The sequence below is a fragment of the Suncus etruscus genome, chromosome 19 (assembly GCF_024139225.1).
Source record: "Suncus etruscus isolate mSunEtr1 chromosome 19, mSunEtr1.pri.cur, whole genome shotgun sequence".
In the NCBI taxonomy this organism is placed as follows: domain Eukaryota; kingdom Metazoa; phylum Chordata; class Mammalia; order Eulipotyphla; family Soricidae; genus Suncus; species Suncus etruscus.
The window spans coordinates 6,048,315-6,073,904 of record NC_064866.1 but is presented as its reverse complement, the minus strand read 5'-3'; the positions used below and the strand labels follow the sequence as shown (position 1 = coordinate 6,073,904).

Below are 25,590 nucleotides of genomic sequence, written 5' to 3'. Positions count from 1 at the left end.
GAAGGGGAAATGTTGAAACAGTTTGTTTAGGCCTAGAGAGATAGCTAAAAAATGCAAAAGACTAGGTTTGATTTTCAAGATTTTTATGATTTCCATGGCTTCTAAGCACGAGTAGGCATGGCTCAAGTACCCTAGCACTGCTGGGCCCAATCAGCCCTGCATCTCCAGTCCTGAGCAACAGCTTATCAGGCTGCAGAACTGGACCATGTGTCTCTGGGTGTGACTTTGCCAAGATCCTCACTCCAAACGTTTCTGAAGATGCTCTCTCCCAAAAGTACTTCATTCTAAAGTAAATGTTGGTCTCTATTTTATTTTAAATTGAAGTTTAATATAAATATTTCTGTTGCCATCTTCATCTTTTGAGTAAATCTAATGTAGAATAAGATGAAGTGTTAGGTCTCTCTTGGTTAAGAGGCCGACTGTCCTGTAACTCTTGGTTACAGGCCTACTGTCCTTTAAGTACCAGGACAATAGTTTTAGTGACATGGAAAAGTCAACTTTTTTTTTTTTTTTTATCATTTTTGTTGGATGAAATAGGAAATAAATGTGAGAGAGCTTTTTTGGCTTCTAAAAGAATAATCTCCATCGAATAATTATATAAAGTTTTTTAGTGATAGAAAAATACTTATTTTAAATCAGTAGTCGTATCTTTTTTTGGGGGGCCATTTTCTTTTCCCAGGAGTATTTCTCAAGGTTATATGCAACTTGTTTACTCAATCCAAAACATTATCAATGAAGCATCTTTATTTGGAAAAGTAACTGCATTGTAGAATATCTGGTTATTAAAGTTTTGACACTAGCTCAAAGGGTGTGGCCAATTGAATGCTAATTATTTCTTCTAAAATTTTGAATATTTTTATAGGCAATAGAGAAACATCTTATTAAGAAGTCCCGTGGAGGTCTTACCTATATTGGAGAATGGAAGAATGGACACTTGGAAAAGAAGATGGGGCATTTAGCCTGCTTTGCTGGGGGAATGTTTGCATTAGGAGCAGATGGTTCCCAAATGGATAAAGCCGGTCATTATTTAGAGCTAGGGGCGGAAATTGCCCACACATGTCATGAGTCATATGACAGAACTGGTAAGAATATTAATAAGGATACTTAGTCTAAAATAACCTTTACTCTGGGATATGGCAATGCAGTAAAGCACTATCGCACCTCAAAAAAACATCAGAGGTTGTAGTTTAGTAGAAAAGCATATAAAGGGCAGGAGCAGTGACTCAGGGTGTTAGGTGTCTGCCTTGGGTGCGGTAGCCTAGAATGGACCATGGTTCGAGCCCCCAGTGTCCCATATGGTCCCCCGAGCCAGGAGCAATTTTTGAGCATATAGCCAGGAGTAACCCTTGAGCATAACCGGGTGTGGTCCAAAAAACAAAAATAAATAAATAAATAAATAAATAAAAAGAAAAGCATAAAACAGATACATGGGACTGGGCTTTAGCCTCAGCACTTCAAAAAATGAGATTTTTGTAAGTTAAAAATATATTCAATAATTATATAGAAAATATACATGCTTCTTTTCCTTTTTCAGATTAGTTTGCTGTAACAATATATATTTTTCTTAATTCAAGGTTTAGTTCTTGATATATGTTCTTTCATTTTTGCATTCAGGTATTAGTTGTTTACATCATATAGGTTTCAAGTGGAATATATCACACTATACCAAACACCAATGTTCATTCATTACTCTAATAAATACTTGGGCAGTTTTTATCTAACTACTCATCCTTCTTCCTCTGGTAGCATCATTTTCTTGTCAGGGGCTAAAGGTTTGTTTTGTTTCTTTATACCTACAAAAGAGTAAAAACTTATAGGGTATTTGACATTTCCTTCTGATTAATTTCACTTAGAATCATTTCCTCTGGATAGATCCATGTCATTGCGCATGGCAAGATTTCATGTATGACTGAATGGTAGTTAATTGTAGGTCTGTACTACATCTTCTTTATCCACTCATCCGGACACTTTCCATCTCTCTAAATTGCTCTAAATTGCTATAGTGAAAATAGAGGTGCATATATCTTTCACAACTAATGTTCTAGTATTCTTTGGGAATGGTATTACTGAATCATATTGCAAGTTCTATTTTTAACTTTCTAGTATATTCCACAGTGTTTTGCCAGTGGTCATACCAATTTATAGTCCCATTAAAATTGTATAAGTTTCTTTCTGACATTTACTGATTTCTTTTGGGAAGTAAACATTCTGACCACTGTAAGGTATTCCACTGTAAGATGAAAATCTCATTATGACTTTGATAGACTCTTCTCTCAATAGAAGTGATCTCATTTTTTACCTATATGTCTTTGGTGAACTGTCCATTTAGACTCTTTATTTTCTAATAGGGGTGTATAAATATTTTTATATGAATTGTATTTCTTTGGATATTAACCCCTTTTTTGATATGGTTTGCAAATAACTTCTTCCATTCAGCCTTTTGTTTTAACTTGACTATTTCTCTGTGCACAGCTTTTTATTTTATTTTATTTTTTTTTTTTTTGGTTTTTGGGCCACACCCGGCGGTGCTCAGGGGTTACTCCTGGCTGTCTGCTCAGAAATAGCTCCTGGCAGGCACGGGGGACCATATGGGACACCGGGATTCAAACCAACCACCTTTGGTCTTGGATCGGCTGCTTGCAAGGCAAATGCCGCTGTGCTATCTCTCCGGGCCCCTTTATTTTATTTCTTAATGTGAAATCCACTTTATTTTTTCAACATCTTTCAATTTTCTCTCACTTTATTTTTATTAGCTTTAGTTGCTTCAGACCTTATATATATATGCTTATCTTACTTTAACTGTGAAGGTAGGTTTAAAGTACTGGTATTGATAAAGAGAACAAATCCTCATCTTTCTCTGAAAAAAAAAATAGTAGTCTACATTTGGAGCTTCTATGCTTGTTCTAATTAATTTTTATATTTTGTACATTGAAGAACTTGGGACCCTTTGCCATAGTTTGCCCCAAAAGATTGCTATTTTAACTTGTATTCTGTATTTTCAAGTTTTTTTTTCTGCTTTTGCTTGTTTGGGTTTTTTTGTTTTTTTGTTTTTTTGTTTTTTTGCTTGATTTAGATTAGATCCTTTAATTAAAAGTTACTGTCAACCTAGTTTCACTGCTTCTCACCAGATTTTTAAATCTGCTGTGTTGCCATGTAACAGTGCTATAATATTCAGTCACTTGGCTTAACACTATTCATGTCTTTAGTCAGTTTCTACCTTACTATGATGATTATAGCTTTGAAGTCCACTTTTATTCATCGACGAAATTAGAATTTACATTAAAATTTACGTTCCAAATGTAGTATCATGAGTTTCTGTTTATTAGAAGTGGTGAACTTGAATACTTTAAGTATTAGTATTGGAAACAGTGCTGGGAAACAATGCTCAATCTGTCCAAGAAACTTAACAGTAATTTATTAGTTGTTTTCAAATGCTAATATATAAATTCAAAACTATATTATTTCATTATTCAGTTCATTTAATGTATAATGTGAAATTGATACCAAGTACAAGTCTTCCAAAATAGACTTTATGTTTTTAATTTTTTTAAATTCTGAACCTATTTAAAATTTTAAAATTTTGATCACCCTATAATTTAGTTTACTGCATATGACATTGGGTAAATTACTTCTTTGACCATCGCATTTGGGGGAAATTAATCTTTATAGTTATATATATATATATATAATAATGTAGCATTAGTGTATATTAGTGATATGTAAATATATATATAGCATTAGTGAACTAAAGGACTATTGAATATGAAGTAGTGGTCATATTTGAGCATTTTGGAATAGTAACAGTCATTGTTTTCATCTCCTTTCAATGGTGATTATTGGAAACACTCAGGTTTATGATTGTGAAACTGAATTTGGCCCTAGCAATATTTTTCATGTTAATAACAATTATCTCTAATTACCAGCATTGTATTTACTGTGCTGTCTTTACTTAAAAATGAAGAAAAAACTTTTAAAATGTCTCATTTAAGTGAACAGTTGTATGATGACTATTTCCTAAAAAGGTTGGGTTTTTTTTGTTGTTTATTTGTTTATGGGCACCAGTTTTCTATTTCTAGTTACAAAAAAGAGCTTCTTGATTTCTTTTTTTTAATGAGTCTTTTATGAGATGAAAGAACTTGGAACTGTTTTAACCTTTGCCAATAGTACAGCCTTATAAAAAAAAAGTTGGCAACTACAAGAGGTAATTGTATGAGATTTCAACATCCCAGTGGAAGATGAACTTATATTGTCCAGGTTTAGGGTTGTGTATCTGATTGCAAAGAAGTTTTCAGTCCCATGTAGTCCTGTATTTCAGCTTGAATAGAAAGCAAATCATTAAAGGAATAGTAAGTAATGTGGAAACATATATGTAATACACATATATGTAATGGCCATGTTTTATTCAACATGACAAGTGAACAAATTCTTGTTGGCTGACAATTTAAAATCCTATATTTATAGAAAATTAAAGTAGAGTTTACATTTTAAAGTACTTCTAAAAGCAATAGCACAGCAGTAGGGTGTTTGCCTTGCATGCAGCCAACCTGGGATCGACTCAGGTTTGATCCCTGCCATCCCATATGGTCCCCCGAGCTTGCCAGGGTGATTTCTGAGCGCAGAGCCAGGAATAACACCTGAGTGTCACCCAACCCCATCCAAAATAAAGTACTTTTAAAATATTTTTTCTTATATATTTTGCTTTGAAATAAGAGCATATGCCCCACAACTAAATTCAGTTCACAATTTAAGCTCTAAACCAGGGGTCCTCAAACTTTTTAAACAGGGGGCCAGTTCACTGTCCTTCAGACTGTTGGAGGGCCAGATTATAGTAAAAACAAAAATTATGAATAAATTTCTATGCACACTGCATATATCTTATTTAGAAGTGAAACAAAATGGGAATAAATACAATATATGGCCCGCGGGCCATAGTTCGAAGACCTCTGCAACTGTTCTCTCTCTCTCTCTCTCTCTCTCTCTCTCTCTCTCTCTCTCTCTCTCTCTCTCTCTCTCTCTCTCTCATTTGTATTTGGGCCAGTGAGATATGTAATGAGCTTATACATTGCTTTGCATTTGTTTCCAAAAGGATTAAATTATTAGACTCTTAACAGCATAGATTTCACAGTATATAAATATACATTGTTCATGAGAAATATTTTGTGCTAGAATAATAGGAAAATTTGTCTCTTAAAACCAGATGGGAATCTTTCAGTGTTGCTGACTTTTCAAAAAAGCAACAATAAAAATAAAGAATAAAAGTAACTATATTATATCCTATTATTTCAGGGTAGAAAAAGCCACATACATCTTATTTATAATCATGTATTTATTTTGTCGTGTTCCAGTATTAAAACTAGGTCCTGAGTCATTCAAGTTTGACGGCGCAGTAGAAGCTGTGGCAGTCCGGCAGAATGAAAAGTATTACATCCTCCGTCCAGAAGTCATTGAAACCTATTGGTATCTGTGGCGATTCACTCACGATCCGAGATACAGGCAGTGGGGCTGGGAAGCAGCACTGGTAAATAAGCCAATATTTCTCTCTCTCTCTGCTGGGTTTTGCATCAAGCCCTCCTAGAGTACTCTGAATTCTCATCCATATTAGCTCATAGTTATTAACTACAGAGGTTATTGTGTTTATTTGATAAAAATCAACCCATTTAAGTTTCTTAAGTAGTAGAAGTAAGTCTTAGGATTTGGTTCTGACTAGATTTATTTTCTTGCTCAATCATTATTATTAAAAAAATTTAAGGAGTCTTTTTAAAGAATTCATCCCATTTCTCTATTTGCTCAGTGCTTAAAGGCTGGAAGGGAGCTGGGAGTCATTGTAAAATTGCCTAGATTCACTCCAGCGTGTGTTCTGAGTAATTTTTTAAAAACATCGTAAGAAGGATATGTGAGTTGGTGAAGGAAAGCAGGTACTCTGGTGGTCGGTGTGGAGTTGGAAGGATGAATGCATGAAATTATTAATGATATTCCAGTACCTTAACAAAATGTTATATGTAGAAATATTAAATTTCTCTGGTTTGAAAACATAACATAACTGTTAATGAACTTATAATGTTGGAACAGCTAGTATAGGAGTAAGGCTTTGCATATCGTCAGCTGGATTTAAGGTTTCAGCATCCCATATGGGTACACCAATCTCTGCACCATGAGGGGTAACTCATGAGCACATAACTAGGAATAACCCTCAAGCCATCTTCAGGCATGACCCAAAATTTTATTAAAAATTAATTTATAAGTTAATAACATAAAAGAGCAAATACTTTACTCTTAACATAATGGCATTTCATGAACTTTATGGCTCTCCACAGGATGTATCCTTCCCCTCAAGAATATTCAAGATGTGTTTTACTTAAATGTTGGCCAATTTATATAGAAGTTTCACAATGGTTGGAGCCAGAGCCATAGCACAGAGGGTAGAGCATTTGCCTTGCACATGGTCAACCCCGTTTGATCCGTGACATCCCATCTGATTCACCAACCCTACCAAGAGTAATTTCTGAGTGTAGAGCCAGGAGTAACCCCTGAGCACTGCTGGGCGTGCCCCCCCCCCCAAAAAAAAATAGGTTCACAATGGCAAACTAAGGAAAAGAACTTTATAGCCAACACACACACACACACACACACACACACACACACACACACACACACACACACACACCTACTTTTTTTTTTTTTTTTTTTTTTTGGTTTTTCGGGCCACACCCATTTGATGCTCAGGGCTTACTCCTGGCTAAGCGCTCAGAAATTGTCCCTGGCTTTGGGGGACCATATGGGATGCCAGAGGATCGAACCACAGTCCTTCCTTGGCTAGCGCTTGCAAGGCAGACACCTTACCTCCAGCGCCACCTCACCGGCCCTCTAAAGAGCTCCTTTCAGATTTCTTTTTCCTCACTCTCTCTTATATACATCCCTAATTAAGAATCCATAGAAGAACTACAAATTTTTTTAAAACAGAAGGAGCTACAAAAGATTTTCTATGGAGTAGTAAAAAAATCTGTAAACTAAGAATTGGTGAATTACAGAGACTACTGCAGTAATCTAAGAAACAGTGGCCTACTTTTATTCATCCTTGCTTTTTTTGGTTTATTTTATCCACCATCTAGAAATACTATGTACAAAAGGCATTTTAAAACTATCATGTTCATGTAACTTATTTATATAACTGTTTTATTATTGATAATTATTGTTAATCTCTTTTTTTTTTTTTTTTTTTGTGGTTTTTGGGTCACACCCGGCAGTGCTCAGGGGTTACTCCTGGCTCCATGCTCAGAAATTGCTCCTGGCAGGCACGGGGGACCATATGGGACGCTGGGATTCGAACCGATGACCTCTTGCATGAAAGGCAAACGCCTTACCTCCATGCTATCTCTCCAGCCCCTATTGTTAATCTCTTATTGTGCCTAATTTAAAAATTAAGCTCCACCATAGGCATGTAATTTTAGGAAAAATTATGGTTTATTTAGCATTCATTATTATCTATGATTTTAGACAACTGGGACTTTGGAATATACCACCACATTAAGTGGGACTACTTGTAATATTTATATATTGTTTATTTTTATATATTAGTATGCTATATAGATATATAACATAAGTATATAAGATATAATGAACCCTGTTGGAGTTCAAGAATAAGAAAATATTGGGGCTGGCAAGGTGGCACTAGAGGTAAGTGTCTGCCTTGCAACTGCTAGCCAAGGAAGGACCCACTATGCTATCACTCTGGCCCCAAGACTCTGTAACATTTTTTTATCTTTTTTTTTAAATTTTTTTCTTTATTTAAACATCTTGATTACATATATGATTGTGATTATGTTTCAGTCATGTAAAGAACACCCCCCTTCACCAGTGCAACATTCCCACCACCAATGTCCCAAATCACCCTACATCCCACCCCACCCCTACCTGTACTCCAGAGAGGCTTTCCAGTTCCCTCATTCATTCACATGATTATGGTGGTTCTCTGTGTAGTATTTCTATAATTGCACTCACCACTCTTTGTGGTGAATTTCATGAAGTGAGCTGGAAGTTCCAGCCCTCCTCTCATTGTCTCTGAGAATTGTTGCAAAAATGACTTTTATTTTTCTTAAAACCCATAGATGAGTGAGACCATTCTGCGTCTCTCTCTCTCCCTCTGACTTATTTCACTCAGCATGATAGATTCCATGTACATCCATGTATAGGAAAATTTCATGACTTCATCTCTCCTGACAGCTGCATAATATTCCATTGTGTATATGTACCACGGTTTCTTTAGCCATTCGTCTGTTGAAGGGCATCTTGGTTGTTTCCAGAGCCTGGCTATTGTGAATAGTGCTGCAATAAATACAGATGTGAGGAAGGGGTTTTGTATTGTATTCTTGTGTTCTTAGGATATATCCCTAGGAGTAGAATAGCTGGGTTGAATGGGAGCTCAATTTCCAGATTTTGGAGGAATCTCCATATTGCTTTCCATAGAGGTTGGACTAGACGGCATTCCCACCAGCAGTGAATAAGAGTTCCTTTCTCTCCACATCCCCACCAGCACTGATTGTTCTCATTCTTTGTGATGTGCACCAGTCTCTGTGGTGTGAGGTGGTATCTCATCGTTGTTTTGATTTGATTAGTGACAAGGAGCATTTTTTTATGTGCCTTTTGGCCATTTGTATTTTTTATCAAAGCGTCTGTTCATTTCTTCTCCCCATTTTTTGATGAGATTAGATTTTTTTTTCTTGTAAAGTTCTGTCAGTGCCCTGTATATTTTGGATATTAGCCCCTTATCTAATGGGTGTTGGGTGAATAGTTTCTCCCACTCGGTTGGTGACTCTTGTATCCTGGGCACTATTTCTTTTGAGGTGCAGAAGCTTCTCAGTTTAATGAATTGCCATCTGTTGATCTCTGCTTCCACTTGTTTGGAAAGTGCAGTTTCCTCCTTGAAAATGCCTTTAGACTCAATGTCCTGGAGTGTTTTACCAACATGTTGTTCTGTATACCTTATGGTATCAGGTCTGATATCAAGGTCTTTAATCCATTTGGATTTTACTGTTGTACTTGATGTTAACTGGGGGTCTATGTTCGCTTTTTTGCAAGTGGCTAACCAGTTCTGCCAGCACCAGTTGTTGAAGAGGTTTTCCCTGCTCCACTTAGGATATCTTGTTCCTTTGTCAAAAATTAGGTAATTGTGTGTCTGAGGGACAGTGTCTGAGAACTCAAGCCTATTCCACTGATCTGAGGATCTGTCTTTATTCCAATACCATGCTGTTGTGATAACTATTGCTTTGTAGTACAGTTTAAAGTTGGGGAAAGTAATGCCTCCCATTTTCCTTTTCCCTAGGAGTGCTTTAGCTATTCGAGGGTATTTATTGTTCCAGATGAACTTCATAAGTGTTTGATCCACTTCTTTGAAGAATGTCATGTGTATTTTTAAGGGAATCACATTAAATCTGTATAATGCTTTGGGGAGTATTGCCATTTTAATGATGTTAATCTTGCCAGTCCATGAGCAGGGGATGTGTTTCCATTTCTGTGTGTCCTCTCTTATTCTTGGAGCAGGGCTTTATAGTTTTCTTTGTATAGGTCCTTCACATCTTTGGTCAATTTGACTCCAAGATATTTGAGTTTGTGTGGCACTATTGTGAATGGGATTGCCTTCTTGACTTCCTTCTCTTCCTCATCATTATTGATGTATAAAAAGGCCTTTGATTTCTGTGCATTAATTTTGTAGCCTGCCACCTTGCTATATGAGTATTGTTTCTAGAAGCTTTTTGGTAGAGTCTTAAGGGTTTTCAAAGTAGAGTATCATGTCATCTGCAAACAGTGAGAGCTTGACTTCTTCCTTTTCTATCTGGATTCCCTTGATATCTTTTTCTTGTCTGATTGCTATAGCAAGAACTTCCAGTACTATGTTGAAGAGGAGTGGTGAGAGCGGACAGCCTTGTCTTGTACCCGAATTTAGAGGAAAGGCTTTTAGTTTTTCTCCATTGGGGATAATATTTGCCATTGGCTTGTGGTAGATGACTTCAATTAGATTGAGAAAGGTTCCTTCCATTCCCATCTTGCTGAGAGTTTTGATCAAGAATGGGTGTTGAACCTTATCAAATGCTTTCTCTGTGTCTATTGATATGATCATGTGATTTTTATTTTTCTTCTTGTTGATGTTTGTATGATGTTGATTGATTTAAATCATTTAAATCATCCTTGCATTCCTGGAATGAAACCTACTTGGTCGTAGTGTATGATCTTCTTGATGATGCATTGGATCCTATTTGCCAGGATTTTGTTGAAGATCTTTGCATCAGCATTCATCAGGGATAGTGGTCTGTAATTTTTTTTTTTTTTTTTTTTTGGCAGCATCTCTGTCTGATTTTGGTATCTAGGTGAAGTTGTCTTCATAAAAGCTGTTTGGGAGTGTTCCCTTTTTTTCAATTTCATGGAAGCACCTGGCTAGGATTGGTAGTAGTTCCTCTTGAGAGATTTGAAAAAATTCATTAGGAAATCCATCTGGGCCTGGTCTTTTCTTTTTGGGCAGATGTTTGATTACAGTTTCAATTTCCTCAGTAGTGATGGGGGTGTTTAGATATGCTACATCCTCCTTACTTAAATGTTCAAGGTTATAAGTGTCCAAGAATTTTTCCATTTCTTCTAGGTTCTCATGTTTAGTAGCATAAAGTTTCTCAAAGTAGTCTCTGATTACCCTTTGGATCTCTGCAATGTCTGTCGTTTTCTCCCCCTTTTCATTTCTAATACGGGTTATCAGATTTCTTTCTTTCTTTGTGAGTTTTGCCAATGGTCTATCAATCTTGTTTATTTTTTCAAAGAACCAACGTCTGCTTTCGTTGATCTTTCGGATTGTTTTTTGGTTTTCCACTTCATTGAGTTCTGCTTTCAGCTTTGTTATTTTCTTCTGTCTTCCTATTTTTGGTTCCTTTTGTTGGTTATTTTCTAATTTTTTGAGCGGCGTCATTAAATTATTCAGGTATGCCCCTTCTTCCTTCCTGATGTGTGCTTGTAAAGCTATAAATTTTCCTCTCAGGACCGCTTTTGCTGTGTCCCATAGATTCTGGCATTTTGTGTCTTCATTATCATTTGTGCTATCTTTCTAGCTCACATTCCTTGATTTTGATGCCCCCTTTTCCTAGTTGATTGGGTAGAGGTTTGGGTACGCAGCTGCTAGTGACACCATGTGGGAAAACCCTGCAACTGTTGAGAAGATAAACTAAAGCCCCAAGGCTTCTGGGTAGGATACCACACTCACTCCTTTGGTGACAGAGGCTCACTTTTCAAATTAGCAGTAATTTATGTACAGAAAATAGATAAAATAATTGTGGAAGGACTCTGTTTTGAATGTCTCGGGATCTGACATTGAACAGCTTTTATTGAGAAGAATCAGTCGTGTGGGATAGGAGCTTGGGGGGTAGTATAGAAAACGTTCTCTGACCAAAGAATACAGAGGCAGAGAATTTGTACAACAAGTAGGGTGATTGCCTTGTGTTTGGTTGACCTGAATTCAATTCCCAGGACCTGTGTGGTCGCCAGGCCTGCCAGGTGTCATCCCTGAGTATCAGTTGATGCCAGGAAAAAGTCTGTGTCCATGAAAGTCTTGGTCCATGACCAAGAGAAAGAAAAGCCTACCTTTGAAAGTACTAGCTCTGGGGCCAAGAAAAGGAATCACATCTGAAATACAATTTGCATGTTGCTTTCCCTTAACAGTCCAAAACTGGATCCTCTCTGGGGTTTGAAGAAAGTAGAGAAAGACAGGCTGAGACAGAATAGTGGGGGTTTGTATCTTCTGTAGCTTTACCTAGTTAATTTAGATCTTCACACATCCAATGGAGTACATGCAAGAAAAGTTACCTTCAAGAGATGACTCTAAATGACCTGAAAGTCTGTCATACCTCAATGCTGTTTTTTAATATCCTCATATTTCCAACGACAGTTAAGATATGGTGAAAACACAATTGTTCTGTAGAATGCTGTTTTCCAATTTTGTATTCAAATATGTTTTAAGTATTTGAGAAGTGTACTGGTCATTTGGTAAGATTTAAAATCCATTTGCAGTTCAAATGGAACAGCGTGAAAATGAAGTTTTATTAATAAACATTGTATTGTTCATTGAACATTGTATTGTTCATTTAATTAACAGCATCTTGCGGTAGATTAGACAAGGAAAAGAAAGGCATGTGTTTTCAGTTTTTCATAAAAAGCTTAATTCAGAAGTGTGATATACCTTTATAAGCAAGATAATTGAATTAACAAGGTTGTTAATAGATATATTTTATTTTATTTTTTGTTGTATTTAGGTTGTATTTTACTCATCATGTAAAAGAGATACAAATGAATACAGCTTAAAAGCATATGAAATAGAATACAATATTTAGTAGTGACATATCATATTGTCCTATCTGGAAAAACAAGACTTGCTTTGCCTGCTGTACCATTTCTCCAGTTCCTAAAAACAGAATGTACAGAATGTTTTGGCTGGTTGTTTATATAGGAAATAATAAAATTGCCTTAATCTTTTAAAATTTAAATTGACCTTCTACTTAAATTATCAGAACGAATTAGTCTTATTGTGGCTTTCTTATTATTCACTGTGAATAACCTAAAGTTTGACTCTTACATTAGGAAAATAAAGATGTCAGACATAGGTTTAAAACTTCTGGAGAGGGTATAGCAAGTAGGATGCTTGCCTTGCATGTGGCCAACCCAGGTTTGATCCACAGCATCCCTTATGGTCTTCTGAGCACCACCAGGAGTAATTCCTGAGTGCAGAGCCAGGAACAAACCCCTGAGCATGCCAGGTGTGGCACAAAAACAATAGCAATAATGAAAAATCCTTAACCTGGAGAGGAAGAAATTCAACAAGATATAGAATATTCAATTAATTTTCCCCTATAAGAATATTATAATTTGGTTCTTAAACTGTCATATTTTTATATAGAGATTCGTGAGCTATTTATTGTGCTTCATTGAGTTTTTTATTTTTATGTGAAATTCTGTGAAATTGATCTGTTGTCTGATCTCTTCCATAGGCTATTGAGAAGTATTGTCGAGTCAGTAGTGGATTTTCCGGGGTGAAGGATGTGTATTCTTCTACTCCAGCACATGATGATGTTCAGCAAAGCTTCTTTCTTGCTGAAACATTAAAGTAAGTAGATTTAAAAAATATATACTTTTTATGTTTTTTGTGTGATCTCTACCTGATGAATTAGTGGCTGTTTAATGTTACCTTAAATTTTATTATAAATTCTTTTAATAATAAAGTTACAAAATTTCATTATTACAAATAAGCCTTAAAGCTTATGCTTCTTAAAGTTTTAGCTCTTTCTCAGGACTTGTGACAAACTGTGAGAAAAATATTTTATCCAGTATGTGATGAGCACTTTTTATTCACTTATTATTTAGGGAGGCCACACCAGGCAGTGCTTATCCTTCACTCTCTAATATACATAGAGAATCCTCTGGAAGACTGAAACTCCAGATAACTTGTTCATGCCTAACAAACTTTCTGGTTCAGTAGTTTACACTAGAACCTAAGAATTTTCACTTCTGAAAAACTGGTGATGCTTTTGATGTCGGCATGCCCTGCTCTATTGTAAATCTATTACAGATAGTTGTGGTCTCTTTCTGATGCTAGAAGGTATCTGACCAAAGCTGAAATATGCATAAAGGGAAGGATGAAAAGAAAAAGAAGAAACTTTCATCATTGAAATTTTACATTTCTAGTTTATGCGTATCTGTTCCTAAAGGTAGTAGTAGACTCTTAATTCGTTCAAGGTAATGGTTTCTTCCTGAAATTTTTTTGGTCACTTAGAGATATAAGAGTATAGAAAAAGGTACCGAAATTCCTGTCCCCCTAGGAATTTGGAATCATATATACTTCTAGTTTACACTATGGTATAAGTGAAATATGCTTCTTTTCTCAAACTCAAGCTCTGTGTGTATGTGTGTGTAATGCTTTTACACTTTCAAAGCACACATACAACCACTGAGTTAATCCTTCATACTCAGCTAAGCTTCTTGCCCCAAATACTTAAATATACTTAAAAGTTTGATCATGAGATTAGATCTCATTATAGAATTTCGTAAAGAAGTCTTTTTGTGGTTGATCTGGAAGAGTTATAACTTTGAAATTACATGAATATCTCCAGTGCTGTTAGCACTTGGCCTGAATCAAATATTAATTGCTGTAGGAGCTCTCAAATCTTGAAAAGAAAATGCTTTCTTTTCAGCATTCATATACCATTTTTCTTCATGTCACTCTCCTGCTGCTCCTCAAAAGCAATAATGATTTGCTCACTTCCAGCTTCCGTTCTTTCTTTTTTGGGGGGAGGGGGCGGGGAGTATGGGGGGATGACGAGCCCCAAAGACGTTCTCAGCAGGATCAAGGAAAATGAGGAACAGAAGGATTAAGTGAAAGGATTGAATAAGAAAAGAAGACTGGGGGCCGGGAAGGTGGCGCTACAGGTTAGGTGTCTGCCTTGCAAGTGGATGGACCGCGGTTCGATCCCCCGGTGTCCCATATGGTCCCCCCAAGCCAGGGGTGATTTCTGAGCGCATAGCCAGGAGTAACCCCTGAGCTTCAAACGGGTGTGGCCCAAAAACCAAAAAAAAAAAAAAAAAAAAAAAAAAGAAAAGAAGACTGGAGAGATTTCTTCAAAATCATACTTACATAATTCTTTTATAGCTAAATATTTTGAGAAGAGACTTAGGCAGTTGGAGATTATTGTGTTTATTGGTAACAAATGCACTATCAGTCTGCTTTTAAATTTGGAGATGAATTATGCAACAACAAAAAAGAAATTATAAATAGCTTTCAATTAATGTTCTCTTCTGATAAGGTTTTGTCTGGAATCCAGATTGTTTTAAAAAGAATAAATAGGACTGTCACAGTTATCTCATCGCATGGCAGAGAAATTGATAATGGTTTTACTCACTCCAAGAATGGTCTTTTCAGTGGCTCTAGCGATAGCAATAGCACTGTGATCAAAAGCCCATAAGCCTAAACAATTACAAGGCACAGCAGAAGAGCACCACAACTTTTGGGAAGCAATTTTACAATTTACAGCACTAAAATTGTTAAATGAACATCCACTTGAAGCCTGTAAATATATCACTTTATACCACCTACAGTTTCTCTTCAAGATTTTGACTGAAGACTTATTTTAAAGCTATGGTTCATATGCCAATATGACTTGTGTTTAAATACATTCTCATTGACTTATCAGTTCAATTCTGTTGCATCTTTGAAAATCTGATAAGTTGTAAAATGATATGCATGTTGAATATAGGATTACTGAGTTAATATGTGTATTTATTAACTCAAAAAATGCATCAAATAGGGGCCGGGCGGTGGCGCTGGAGGTAAGGTGCCTGCCTTGCCTGCGCTAGCCTAGGACGGACCGCGGTTCGATCCCCCGGCGTCCCATATGGTCCCCCAAGAAGCCAGGAGCAACTTCTGAGCGCATAGCCAGGAGTAACCCCTGAGCGTCACAGGGTGTGGCCCAAAAACCAAAAAAAAAAAAAAAAAAAAAAAAAAAAAAATGCATCAAATAGTCTTCTCATTCCCAGTGCTAAGTCTTTTTGCAGTAGATATTTTTTCCAGAAAATCTTTTGTTAATGTTGTTGTGCATCACATAACCTCCTCTCTAAGAACAACCCAAAATAAAAGCTGTTACTACTAGGAAGATCTTTCTTCTGTTGAATTAGAACTGGCTTTGTTATGAGTTCCATTCAGCAATTCATGTTGAGATTTTTGTTTGGTTGGTTTTGGGGGACAACACTTAACTATGTCAAAAATCATTCCTGGAGGATCCAAGCACCATATGGGGTGTGTGTATTAAACTTTGTTTTGCTGCATACAAGGTAGTGCCTTACCTCTGAACTGTCTCTCCAGCCCAGTAATATGTGTTTTTATCTAAAAAAAAAAACAAACAAACAAAAACCTTTTGTTTCAGTAATTTTTGGAAATACTTACATTCACCAGGTGAATGATGGCAAGTTTCTATACTCTTTCTTCCCTATGGCACTAGTGTCTGGTAATCAGGTCAATGTAATTTGAGAATTGGTGTTAGGTCTTTTTTTTCCCCTGTATTATATAAGATGCTTTCTTATATTGTTGATATTCTTTGTTCTATACTGAAATTAAGTACCATATTTTACCTATTGAGTTATATCTCCTGCTAGACCACTTTCTCTACACATTCGATCCTTGCCTATCTATCTACTTTCCATTTGCCATTATTTCTGCATGGAATTCCTTATTCACTGTTTTATTTTTTATTTTATTTTATATTTTATTTTATTGTTTTTTTTCCATTACAAAAAGCACTTTATTTTTCTTCTTATTTAATTTAACCATAGAATGTCCACTGCTCTTTACTAGTGCACATTATTGGTTTTTTAGCCACACCTGGTGACAATCAGGGGTTACTCCTTGCTGTGCGCTCAGAAATTCCTCCTGGCTTGAGGGAGCATATGTGACGCTGAGGATCAAACCCCGATTTGTCCTGAGTCAGACGCATGCAAGGCAAATGCCCTACCACTGCGCTGTTGCTCCGGCCTCATCACTTTATTTTAAATTCCTAGTGAAATTTCTTTATGTTTCAAGGACTAGCTCAAATATTGCTGATTCACCATTACTCCACTTTAAGAATTTGTCAATCCTTAGATATACTCATAATATGGCTCATGCCCTAATATATTTCTGTACATCAACTATAAATGCCTTTAATGCTTTAGTTTAGTATTTGTGTTAGAGTATACAATCAACAGATGTTTGCTGAAGTATAGAATTAATATAACATTTGACATTATGATTAGTTTCATAAGTAAATATAGATTTACTGTGTTCGTTATTCTGAAAACATATTATTACTTTCCCCCAAAGTTGATCTGCAGGTTAAGTGCGGTCCCACACAAAATTTTAAGAAGTGTTTTTATAGAAATAAAGTTTCTAAATTTTATATAGCAATGCAAAGAGACTAGAAAAATCAAGATAATTTTGAAAAAGAATATAGTTAAAAAGTTAAAAAGTGGTAAGTTAAAAACTTACCACTACCTGATTTCAAATGTTATTATAAAGGTATACAGCATTATAAAGCTTTATTATAAAGTCTATAATTCTATAATTGTAAAATATGAAATTTTACAATATAGCTATAAAGTAGCTTATCATAAAGCTAATATGGAATTAGTCTAATTAATTTATATATGTAATCAGTAAAAAAGAAGAGTCCAGAGTGGAAGAGTAATAAGCTAAACTAAATAAGTAATAAGCTATACTAAAAAAAGTATCTGGGCCTGGAGAGATAGTACAGTGTCTGTGGCCTTGCATATCCTCCACCAGGGTTCAATCCCCTATATTTGATATGGTCTCTGAAGCACTCCCAGAAGAATTCCTAAGTTCAGAGACAAGAGTAACCCCTGAGCATTGCCAGGTATGACACACAGAACCCTCAATAAAAGACATTTTAAATAAAATAGGGCAAGTCTTTCCATGGTATTCTTTGTGCCTGGTAAGGGACTTATATCTAGAAGATAGATAATAAATTTTAAAACTTAACTGTAAGATAACACAGCTCACTTAAAAAAAGTGGGCAGAAAAGTTGATTAACGACCTGAGAGTTAATATAGCAGGTAGGTCATTTGCCTTGCACGAGGCTGACCCGGGTTCGATCCCCAGCACTCCATATGTTCTGCTGAACCTGCCAGGAGTAAGCCCTCAGTATGGTCAAGTGTAGCCCCCAAATAAAAACAAACAAACAAAAAGCTACTGGTTAGAGAGATAGTACAGTGGGCAGAGTATATGCTGTATATCTGGCTGACCCAAGGTTTTTTTTTTTTTTTTTTAATTATGAGAACAATGATGCAAAGAGGACAAGGTAAAGTTACAGTGAAAGGACAATCGCCCATAAACAGAGTTCTCAGAGGAAATCCCCTTGCTGGCTCCTAAATATTGAACTTACAGTCAAAGAACATTAAGAAAAATAAGGCAGAACCCATGTACAATTACTTTGTCCACAAGCCCCCAGATTGTAATACATTATAGCATTTCCTAGCAGTACACAAGGCAACCTAAAGCCATGAGATTTATGTGACTCCTTAAACATTGAAGGCATAGTTTTTTTTTTATATTTTCATGCACATACATATTAGTTTAAGTTAACATCAAAAGTTTAAGAGGTTTTTTTTTTAAGAGTTAGTCAAAAGGTCACAATAAAAATGGTGTTAGAGTGGCAAATATTGTTGCATAGGCCCACCAAAATATGGGGGACATGGAAAGGAAAAGCCTTGGCCTAAATACAAGGAGACCCTACCCCTGAAGTTTCCTGGCATAAGACCAACTCTAGGCTCCAGGCAAACTAGTTTGTTCAATCCAAGTCATTGTAGTGCCAATACAGTTTTATTTTTCACGCAGTCCTATTGTTGGCATCAGGTTTCTGTATTAAAGATCCTGGAATCTGCACACCCTACACTGAAGCAGGCTGGTGTGGAGTATCCTTTAGTTTCACCTCGAAATTAAGGGGCAATACAGAAAGCCCTGTTCAGTAAGCAGGTCATTGTTGTTGTTAAGTCTTCTCAGTGTTAAGGGAAGTCTCTTTTGATTAGTTCTATGTCAGAGCAGCCGTAGGGCCTTCCCTGGTAGAGGATTGCCTCCAGGTGATGTTACAGACAACCTTGCATGTTGATCCCCATCATCCCATATGATTCCCCACTGCCAGGAGCAATTTCTGAGCATAGGACCAGGAGCATCAGGAGCCTGATCATCATCGGGTATGCCCCCCTGCCCCCCAAAAAAAGAGTTGAGTGACAAATTCAAAAGTAACAAATAAACTCAATGAATATTACAGGAACCCTTTCCAAGACCCCAAGCTAGTGCTGTGTCTGACACATTTTATTCAGTAACTCATGAATCAGTCAACATCCAGTCTAGCAGACAGAAGCAGAGCTCACAGGAGCTAGAAAGGAACAAAAGGTTCATATCCATTTGATTGTGAGTTATTGGGGTTAGGGGTTGAGAAGGCGGGGTATTGGCTGTTGGAGGTGGGGAAGACTGTACAATGCTGGTGAGGAAAGTACTGGAATTATGTGCATTAGAAACCATTACTATTAGTCTTATAAGCCATATATCTTAATTTAAAAATAAATATTAAAATATTTTAAGTTTGGGGCCGGAAAGATAGCATGGAGGTAAAGTGTTTGCCTTGCATACAGAAGGTTGGTTGTTGGAATCCCGGCACCCCATATAGTCCCCCAAGCCTGCCAGGAGCGATTTCTGAGCATAGAGCCAGGAGTGACCCCTGAGCACTGCCAAGTGTGACCCAAAAACAAACAAAAAAAATTAAGTTTGTGTTGAGAAAGAGTAAGAGACGGAAGGAAGGAAGGCAGGTTGACTTTGGTAGCCTGAAGGAAATGAGACAAAGAAGTGATATAGACTGGGGCCACAGTGATAGCACAACATGTAGAGTGTTGGCCTTTACATGGCAGCCTGGATTCCATTCCCAGCATCCCATATGATCCCCCAAGTCAAGAGTAATTTCTGAATGCAGAGCCAGTTGTGTACTGCCAGGCGTGATCCAAAAGCAATTTTTAAAAAAGTGATAGGCCTGAACGATAGCACAGCAGGTAGGGCATTTGTCTTGCATGCTGCTGACTCTGGACCAACCTGGGTTCGATACCTGGCATTTCATATGGTCCCCCAAGCCTGCCAGGTTTGGTTTCTGAGCACAGAGCCAGGAATAACTCCTGTGTGCCCAACCCCCTCCCCCCCCCCCCAAAAAAAAAAAGTGATGTTAGGCAGAAAAAGCATTTGCTCTTTGCAAGATTATTTTTGTTTGAGGACTCAGGGTCCTGTCTGATAGATTAATTAACTAGGGTTTATTAGGTAGTTTCCTATTGAATGGTTTAAATTCCATTTCTGGGACAGCTGAAACTGTATTTAAGTCTCAATTTGGTATTGTGAAGCTTAGCATAAGAGACTCCATTTCCAACACCACATTTCGGAAGAAATTTAAAAAATATCCTGCCAAACCAGAAAATCTATTAAAAAATGTAGCAGAGAAAGAAAACCTTTTTATCCTTTAGTACAATTTGAATTACAAGCAATTGCAAAGACAGAAATCATGCTCTTCTTTCTCTATAACCAGGCAGATATAATCCATTACATGCTTGTTCTGGAAATAAATAACTTAACTTATGTAAATGGGCTTTATTAAGCAGTACCATTTGCTATACATGGCTTATTCTAAATTCACATGCTGATTATGTGGTCTTCTGTGTTAGATAATTGCTTTTATTCAAAGGAAAATAAAAAAATCTTTATTATAAGACTTTAGAGAAAGTCCTCCAAGCTAACTTTACAGTGGCAGATAGATTGGGATACTGCCTTCCTCGATACTTACATCTCAACACTTGTTTTTTTTTTTTTTTTTTTTACTTCAAGATGGATTCATAAGGCCTTTAACAATTCTCAATGACAATGTTGGCTGGTGAACTTAGTTGTTTGTGAGTTTTGTTTTTTTTTTTTTGGTTTTGGGCCACAACGGTGACGTTCAGGGGTTATTTACTCCTGGCTCTGAGCTCAGAAATCGCTCCTGGGTTGGGGGACCATATGGGATGCCAGGGGATCGAGCAGCAATCCGTCCTAGATCAGCTGCGTGCAAGGCAAATGCCCTACCGCTGCACCACCGTTCTGGCCCCTAAACTTAGTTTTCTAATAGATGTATATGCATATTAGAGAACAGCTAGAAATATTAAGATAATTAGAACAACTAGAAATATTATGATACTTAAATAAACCATTGCAGTAAACCAGAAATACTTATCCCCAGAGAGATAGTAAACACCTAGCATGCATATGCCTCATAGGTGGTTCCCTAGTTCCTTGGTACCTACCTATCTTACCGCCCACCCACCTACCCACCTACCTACCTACCTACCTACCTACCTACCCACCCACCCACCCACCTACCTACCTACCTACCCACCCACCCACCTACCTACCTACCTACCTACCTACCTACCTACCTACCTACCTACCTACCTACCTACCTACCTACCTACCTACCAACCAGGCACTGCCCAGTGTATCCTAATGGGTCTTAGCACTGCTATAGAAGCTGCTGAAGCAAAAAAGCAAATAACAAATTAAAAATGCACATATCTTTTACATTGGTTTTATACTGTACTCACATATTTCAGAATTGTATTGTTTCTATTTCTTTAATCCCTCTCCATAAAAATGCTTTTAAGATTTGAAAAAATATGCAGGAAAGGGCATAACTATATTTACTGTGTCATTTATTAGAATATAATTTCTACTAAATATCATTATTAGTATAAAATTTCTATAAAATTTTCCTGCTGAGTTACTGCCAATACTTTAGTTGAAATGACATCTAGCACCATTATCTAAAAGTATATAAAATGTTATTTACTTTTACTGTAGAGACAGTGACATATCATTATAGGTTCCATTATGATTCTGCATCTGTATATGTTGCATTTGTAGCCCTAAAAGTCTAGTTTCCACCAACCACCAATTGCCCACCCATGTAACTTTCTTCTTTAGCAGCCACCAATTTCTTCTCTAATCTCAGAATTTGCTAGTTACAGTCCCTGTGCTCTGGGGATTATTTAACTCCCCAAGGAAATCTCAATGTTGTTCTGTATCTCCAGGACCAAAGGGTTTAGGAGTATTCTAGAAGGTAAGAGTAGAAGTTGTATTAGCTTGTAGTTCTGTGCTACTAGAACATGGTTGGTCACAAGCTCAGTTGTTTATCCGAAGTTTACTCTCTGCTCTGGAATTCAAAACTAGGTTCCCTCTAAAGGTGTTGTTTGGCTGTTGGCATAACTTTAGATTCCACCTCCGACTTCCTATCATCTTCTCTGTCTCTGAGTCCAACTTTTGAGATTCTCTCCTTATAAAAACACCACCTTTACAATGTAGGGAACACTCAATTCATTGTGATTTGATCTTGAGAGAATAGCGGCATCTTTATTAAATGCGAAAGTGCCTTTTCCATGCTGAGTCTTTAAGTGTATATGAATCAGGGATTCAGGAGGCTATCTACTCCAGCAGCATTTAATAAAGAAAAAATTATGATTTGAGAGTAATCTATTCTGCTATCTCTCACATTCATTATTTTGCCGATTTTCATAAAATTTTGTTTACATGGTGAAGTATTTCCGTAGCATATTTTTCCTGTAAGTGAATTTCAGGAAATTCAGCATTTTATTTCTATTCTCTTACTCACCCATCTCTCAGGACAAATGAGATTAGAAGGAAGATGATCCACTAGCCCACATTTAAACAAGAGACCTGGAATTGCATAGGATCATGCATAATGATAAATGATATTGTAATTGTGCACAACTCACAACAGTGTCTGCTAATTACTGTAAAGAAATTCTCTGATGAAGCTTGATATGACCTAGAGCTGAGCTCGAGAATTAGAACCCCGAGCAGTAGTGCAATGGGTGAGGCACTTGACTTACCCAGGTTTGATCCTCGGCACCCTATATAACGTTCACTTAACCTGTGAGGAGTTGCCTCTAATGTAGAGCCCCAAGACCTGAGTACTGCCAGATGGCCAAAAGACAAACCATCAGAAAGATTTAGGACATAGACTTCCTGACTTTCCATACCTATGTGTTTTTTTTTTTAATGCTCCCTTTAATGATCACTTAGTAGAATTAAGAATGGAATATTCCCAACATTAAAGGTTAAGAATGGTAGTGTGTTTTTATTCTATCATTCTGTTTTCTAAGTGGCCACTATTCCTGGCAGTATTCATGGAGAGATCAGGAATCCTTAAACAACATTTGTATCCATTTGGGACTAATAGGTTATTAAATTTACTATAACTCAATGTTTCTGAAATTTTTATTTAATAGTTTACAATACCCACTCCATGAAGAAAAATGATGAAGGGATTTGTGTATGCCATTTTTCCTTATTAAGACAAGCCTGTGGAAATTTAAAAGCATGGTCTAATTTTAGTAGTCTAGCTGTACTTAGTATTGGATTTTCTTAAATGCTAGTTTAGATTCGTTTGTCTTTGTGTTTTAGATCATTCGAGTGACTGGGGTACATTTTCTGATGGTGTTTTTCATCTGAGCTGCTGAAAATGTCTTGTTTACCATTCTGATGGTTCATGTTGAATACTAATTGAGCTGATTTTTTTTCTCCTTTTTTCAGATATTTATATCTGCTATTCTCTGGTGATGACCTTTTACCTTTAGACCACTGGGTGTTTAATACGGAGGCTCATCCTCTACCTGTGTTACATTTAGCCAATGCCACACTTTCAGGAAATCCTGCTGTTCGATGAAAGCAGCTCCAGAAAGACCATTGTCACCTGTGTTTTGTTTACATGGACTACTACAGAAATCAGTCTGGAGAAGGACCTTTTTGAAAACCTGGACCTCTTAAGTCAACATGGCAGGTGAAACATGACTCTTCCCTGCAGAACTTTTCCACTTGTAGATGTTTCAACTTTGAAATGATTCCATTTTATACCTGACCAAAATATATGATGGGATGTGTAAGAAGGAGACCTGATGTGACTCTTCGTGAAGGTTAAACATGAAAAATTATGCCTATTGCTATCTTGTTTTTAGAGGTCTGGATGCTAGACTTCCTAAGAATAAACCAAGAACATGGAGCATCTTGCAGGAGATGGCCTTTCTTCCAAAGTGGAGCAGCTTTCAAATTAAATATTTACACCTTGTGGGTCAGAGAGTATGGAGGTTAGGGTACTTGACTTGTGTGCAGCCAGCCCTGCTCAATCCATGGCACCACATGTGGTTCCTAAACCCCACCAGGAGTAATCCCTGTGCACTGCTAGGGGTGGCCCTAGTTTACACATTGTTGATTTTTTTTTCTCCATTTTTAATAGTGGAGTGAATAAAAATAAAGAGAAAAAGACAGTATAACTGCATCAGCAGCAAGACGACTCAGAAAATTAATGAAAATATCTATCCATGTTTGAATATTTCCCATTGGATGACCAGACTGGCAACCATTTCAAATCCTAATCTACTTCATTGTAATTCTTGGTTAAATTTAATTTTTTTCTGGGGCATGATCTGATCATTAAAAAAAAAAATCCTCTTCCAGCCCTTGTCTAAATATTGAATCGTTGAAACTGTTGTTATTATAATCCCTGCCTAGGAGCCTACGTTTGGAACTTTGCATGTTGTTCAGTCTAGTGTTGGTAGCATGACAAAAAAGTGGGGGAAATGCCAGTTTGTTGCCTTGAAAACTATTCAAAGAGAAAACCTTGGTGTTGCTGGTAGGAGATTATTTATTTTAACCAGCAAATCTACCAAGTTAATTTTACCCACTTTAACCTCATTATAAATCCAATAAAATCCTTCATTGTAACTTTATTTAAGTGGCTTAGCAAAATTCATTCTACTATTATACAGCTCTGAATTAACCTTGATGGACTAAATTATTTTTTATAACTTATTAAAGTGAAAAACAAAGTACAGTGAAATTTATGAATATCCTACCTGGAATGGAAACAGGGGATCCTTTATTATCATCAGATGAATGAGCTTTTCACAAATATTTTATGTAAAAAAATAAATTCTGCTGTTATTTTCTCCAGGGATATTTATAGAAATACAAATAACCAGAATGGTTCAGAATAATTTTTCAAGATAGAAGTGTGGTGTGATATATTACACTAAATTTGAGGCTTTCTCTTGTCAATAGATTTTACAATTGTATTTCTTTTTAAATAAATTGCTATTTCTTTATATTTTGGTGGAAAGAACTTAAATTTTATCAAGATCTCTATTATAAGCTAAGTCTCTACTGCTTATGCATTTTCTCTCCCTTCAATTTTTGACACAGTGTGGACACTTCTTTACATTTAATGCAGACAGTTTCCACTGACAGTAAAAGTTTGGTATAGTACAAATTCATCTAATATTTACTCAGAATTTAAATATTTTGTGAAAATGTTTGTGCAAGAAGTCTGCCTTGGAATTCTGCTGGCTTATTTCCTTATTTGGATAGTTTTTGTTTTTAATCTTTTATTAGCATGTAACATCTAAATTGGGGAAAGACTTAAATGAAATTAAATATATTAAGGGCATTCATCTTGTATCACAGTCATACTCAGTTTATCCAATGATCCATACCCCCCAAGATATTTCAGTATACATAGAAAATAAGCATGTTCAGTCACTTAAATCTTTTAAGAAACTTGTTTTAGCACATATTTTAAAATTATAAGATATTTTACTACTTGAAAAACTAAAATAAATTTAAATGCGCTGGATAGATGATGGTTATTTTTGAAGATAGAGAGGAAGTCTTTAGTTCCGGCAATACCCCCATTAAAAAAATTAGCCTTTTTTTCCCTAAAAAAATAGCACAAGCCCATTTAAGAGTCACTAAGAACAAAAGTGAAGACCCTGAGTTGGCAAAGACCTAATAGCTCTGCTAGATGGCATGAGTAGATGCAGAGTCAATGGGGCCTTCTTGGTCCCACCAGCTTCTCAAGACCATGAGAAGACTAAGCCTCTCCCCAGTTCTCAGTGTGTCTCCAGTGACTGGAGCATCAGAGAGGAAGTGGGATGAGTGCTCTT

General features: G+C 36.5%; 1 protein-coding gene across 1 annotated transcript in view; it reads left to right on the top strand.

Annotated features, from left to right (window-relative positions):
• MAN1A2 (mannosidase alpha class 1A member 2) overlaps window positions 1–24,755 on the top strand; it is a 142,481-nt gene extending 117,726 nt beyond the window's left edge. Inside the window, exons 10-13 of the mRNA XM_049765913.1 lie at window positions 863–1,082; window positions 5,346–5,518; window positions 13,017–13,132; window positions 23,186–24,755. Of these exons, the coding sequence (XP_049621870.1) occupies window positions 863–1,082; window positions 5,346–5,518; window positions 13,017–13,132; window positions 23,186–23,318 (642 nt within the window). The 3' untranslated portion in view covers window positions 23,319–24,755. The remainder of the gene's footprint in view (window positions 1–862; window positions 1,083–5,345; window positions 5,519–13,016; window positions 13,133–23,185) is intronic.
• Window positions 24,756–25,590: the final 835 nt, after the last annotated feature.